Consider the following 4,891-nt stretch of genomic DNA (forward strand, 5'->3'; position numbering starts at 1 on the left):
ATCGACCTTTCCAGTTATAAACGAAGGTCGACCACATTGAAATTTGGGGTGGTCGACCAGGTCAAGGGGTAGTCGACCCAAATGGTGGTCGACCTAATGGTGTAAATAGACAATTTTTTCTCAAAAAGTGTATTTTGGAATAAAACTTTACAAAAAAGTGTATAGAATTTTCCATGAATAAATTATGGGCCAAGTATTGAGGCTAATATTAGTCAGCCATGGTAACATTTGAGAGCTTGGTCCTCACTTGATAATTTATTGATTTGTGGGCCTAGTCTAGTCAACACAAAACTTTAGCGAACATTATGATGGATCTGGTTTTGGACCTTCATATTTTACCAATAATTTTTTATCAATCAAATTCATAATTTTCTGGATATGGATTTATCTTCGATTTATGAAGTTGTTTCTTTCTTTGTTTTTTTAACGGAGGTTAGCAATCACTGAATCCAAATGCGATGTCCCACCCACCAATTATTTCATGAACTGAACATTACAATTCTACCACCACTCAGAAGGAATCTCCCACGACGAGTTTATACGGACATCACGTGTGGTAAAACCCCCTCGGGTGAGGCTCGAACGCAAGACGTCTGGAACTTCCGAGACTCATGAAATAGGTGGGTAATGTATTCATATGGACATCACGTGTGTTAAAATCCCCTCGGGTGAGGTTAGAACTCAAGACGTCTGCAACCTCCGAAACTTTCGAGACCCATGAAATAGACGGGTAACCACAAGAAAGTTATTTTACAGATCATGAGAATCAAAGTCCTTACCTTCTTTATAAAAAGTCGACTCTATCACCAATATACTAACAAAGGTTATATGGAGTTGTTTGGTTTTGGTCTCTTTTAATTTGAATTGGCCTTTTGGCAGTGGCGATTCTAGGATGTAAATTCAATGGGGTACTATCCAATTTGAGCGGTACTTTCTAAATTTTTTTTCATAAAAAATGACCATTTACTTCCATACAAATCACTAATTCTTAAAATATATGGGATCCTATCTATAAATTTAGTAGTGTCATATACAATTTTAATAGTATTTTATACATAAAAAAAATTTATTTAATGGAGTCCTTTGACCCCACTTGACTCCAAGTGGAGTCACCATTGCCTTTTGGAAATTTAAGTCATTTTATACATGTCCAATTACAGCTCAATTGATTATGTTAACAAAATTCTACGGAGTATTTATTTCGATATTTTACACGTATAATTTTAATTTATACTAATAATAATTACGGAGTATTATTTATAAAAAGACAGCTACTCAAATATATATATAAAAAAAAAAAACAAGATTTATTCTATTCAAATTGTGAAATTGTATTGTCGAATATGATTTCAGAAAAAAGTATTGAACAAGCAAAAATAAAATAAAATAACAAATGTATGTACCAAAAAATTCAAATGTATTATTTCAATTTAAAAAGACATAACCGAAGTTAATTTACCAACTTGGTCCATAAGATCAAGTACCTCAGCCCTGCTTCTCACCATTCTATGAAACAATTCCCTAACTTGCAACTGCAATGGTCCTAACCCAACCTCCACCTTCCGACATACCTCCGCCAGCTCAGCTACCTGCTTTGCCACGTCATCCATCTTCTCCGGCCCCACTGGAAACTCAAATTCCTCCGTAAACGCAACAAGATTTCGCGCTACCTTTTCAATCACTTGTATCTCATCCAACAACCCTGCAGTCCCTTTCTTCTCCTTTTTCTTCCATTCTTCACCTATCTTCTCTTGTAACCCGATAATTGGCCCAGCCCATACCAAATGTTTTGGGAGTTGAAAGTGTGACCCGAGCCCGGCCCGTTCTTGGCATGGAATGGCTGCAACCAATGTCCACATGACGAAAACCAAAACTGAACTCATAATGTAAACTGGGAGAGCTAGTCCTGTTGACTCGCCACCTCGTGGGACCACCAGATTCGTTGACATTGCTTGGATTTGTTTTGAGGCGGACCATGTCTTTGAAAAACAAGAGGAAAATGATCTAGATGCTGTACCACATATATGAATTTTATAAGTCAATAAAACGCTAGTACAATCCTAATTCCAATCCCAACAAAAACATAAAATAGTATTAATAAAATTAAGTCCTGATTTTGATAATCTTATACTAGTAGAGTATGTAAATTAAAACAAGAACTTCAAATGTTCTACTATACTAGTCGATTAAACCAACGGCGAAAAATTATAACTTTAAAACTAAAATATTTGTCTCTTCAGTTTTTAGTTTTCTTGATTTAGCGAGTTGGATTTGCACGGTTTACAAACTTTTAAAGCAAAACAGAAAATCGAACTAAATTAACCAAAAACGAAATCGAAACAAATTTCTCCCAAATTGAGCACCTTAAATTATGTAACCGCTTTTCCATTTGAATTTGAATTAATTGGCTGATGTTTTTGCTTAAAAAATTCAAAATGAGAACATTCTCACAGAGAGCTACCCATTAGTTGAACTCGATTTTTTAGTTTAATACCAGTAGAATTTTGAAAAAGGTAAACTAAAAACCGAATCGAAAACTGAATTCAAATTAACTAAAACTGAATTCAAATCGGGTTTAATTTCTACATTAGTTAAACGATTTGAATCCGAATATTGAAAACTCATAACTAAACACTTGTAAATTAATTTGTAACTACAACAATTTTTAACTAAATTAGTTATTTCCATAGAAACACATGTCAAAGATCGATATGAATTATGTAGCTAAGTTACGGTTTTAAACTTGGTTAAATTATAGGTTGTTTGAAATTTTGTAATTTCTGACTTATTATAAAAGCTAAATTTATCAAATACTCTTATATCCAATAAATAATTTTAAAAGGTATCGAAAATCGTACTAAAGATCTTGTACTTACCGCTAATCCTCCGATTATGGTTAACAGCCATCGTCGTTGGAGGACAACCACCACCACCACCACGTCGTCCAATCGACCACATTCGTTCAGCCGATCTTCCAACATGAACATTCTGCTCCTTATCATCAACCATCATTGAAGCCAACAACGTATTCAACGCTCGTTTAGCCCGTCTAACATGTCCTTCAACCATCGGCCGTTGATCAAGCGCATCAACAGCAATCTGCGCCAATCTCTGCCAATGCCTAATCAGCTCAATTCCATGAGTAATCGCATTACATATATCCAACGCTTTAACCGTCCGGTCCAAATGATCAGGTAACAACCGGTCTAACGGCGGTTTACTAAAATGTGACACGTCACGCCCGATTATTAAAACCGCCTTGAATTCGGATTCGCAACAGAGGTAAGCGTCTAGAAGGTTCCGGAACCATGAGATGGATAGAAGTATAACTGATTCTGTTTCGTCGTTTTGTTGTGAGAGTTGGAGGAAACGACTGGTGACGTGTTTTTGGAATAAGTCGAGTTCTTCGAGTTCTTGTTCGTGGTTAACGTCCGTAACGGAGGTGATTTGGTTGCGACGGATGCTGATCCGGTTCAGAAATGAACCGGAATTGTGATTGTGGTTATCAGTGGGAGGCATGATTATTGATTGAGGGTGGAGATGAAGAGAGAATATGAAGGCGGAGATTGAGGATTTTAAATAGATATTACAAGAATTTAATTAGTTATATAAGTTTTAAGTATTAATTAAGTATAAATTAATTAATTTTGATTAATGAGTGATGACTGATGATTAGATTTGTGTGGGAGTGAGACCGTTTCATCTTCTCTTACAATATGATCAATGATTTTATTTCTTTCTTAGGTTTTTTTTTTTTTTTTTTTTTTTTTAAAGCAAGCATAAATTTTTTTATCTTTCTTACGATTGTTGTATTAATATGAGTGATACATATATCCACTCATTTAATTAATATATGTCATAAATAATTTCTAATATAGATTCACTTATAGTGATATATAATTTTCATATATAGTTTCATTTGTAAATTTATAATTAATTATTGTTTATTATTTATTTTTATTTTTTATTTTTTTTGAAAGGCATTGTTTATTATTTATAATTATATTTTTACAGCATCAAATGATTAGATCATATTTTTTGTCACCAAATTGTATGAGATCAAATAAATATAAATTTTATTAAAGATTGATGATTTGGAACCCTTGTATTTCTCCACATAGTTTCTCCATTGCTAATACCGTATATTTCTGTCGCTAAAAACAAACATAAAATCAAATTGGTTATTAAAGTACAGAGGCCATATCTTTAGAAAATAAGAGTAGGAGTAACATTTAAAAAATAGTTATATAAACTTATATGACCGATGGTTTGCAAAAGTAATAAGCCTAATAAGATAGTCCTAATAAATCAAATTGTATAAAATTAATTAATTGATATTTATTATAACAGGGCATATATTTGTGTTGATTATTAAACCTAACCTCATATACTTTTTCAAATTCATTCAAATGTTTAAGAGGATACAAATCACATATACACTTTACATACCATGTTACACTTTTGGCACTAACTTCCAAAATCAATGTCTAAAAACACGCTATTCAAGTTTTTTTCAATTATTAAATCAACCAAAATCAATTTTATTGAATAAACAAATTTTATAGTTAATGTTATAAAATATCTAGATTGTGTTATAAAATATCTAGATTGGATGTTAATTTTATTATTATTATATTTCTTGCATAGTAATATTTTATACTATAAATAGACATGTATGATAACCATTTAAGGTGCACCATTTCTCTTGAAATATCAATATCAATATTTCTTCTCTCCTTCTTCTCTCTTTTTCTCTCTTTGTTCTTATAACCATTAAAGGTAGTTATAAGCCTACTGAATTATAACACGTTATCAGCACGAAAAGCTTAGTATAATTAAAAGATATATCAAACGATCACGAATCACTAATCAAGGTATGAAATTATTAATA

The 4,891-nt window shown here is 32.4% G+C and overlaps 1 protein-coding gene across 1 annotated transcript; it reads right to left on the reverse strand.

Moving 5' to 3' along the window:
• Nucleotides 1-1,418: 1,418 nt before the first annotated feature.
• Nucleotides 1,419-3,528, reverse strand: LOC139855678 (protein ROH1A-like). Its single transcript, XM_071844926.1, has 2 exons — nt 2,877-3,528; nt 1,419-2,011 (listed from the first exon to the last, which is right to left on the reverse strand). Exons 1-2 carry the CDS (start codon nt 3,517-3,519, stop codon nt 1,431-1,433), a joined length of 1,224 nt encoding a protein of 407 aa, XP_071701027.1. The 5' UTR covers nt 3,520-3,528; the 3' UTR covers nt 1,419-1,430.
• Between the last annotated feature and the right edge of the window lie 1,363 nt (nt 3,529-4,891).

Source organism: Rutidosis leptorrhynchoides, chromosome 6 (assembly GCF_046630445.1).
Source record: "Rutidosis leptorrhynchoides isolate AG116_Rl617_1_P2 chromosome 6, CSIRO_AGI_Rlap_v1, whole genome shotgun sequence".
Taxonomy (NCBI): Eukaryota; Viridiplantae; Streptophyta; class Magnoliopsida; order Asterales; family Asteraceae; genus Rutidosis; species Rutidosis leptorrhynchoides.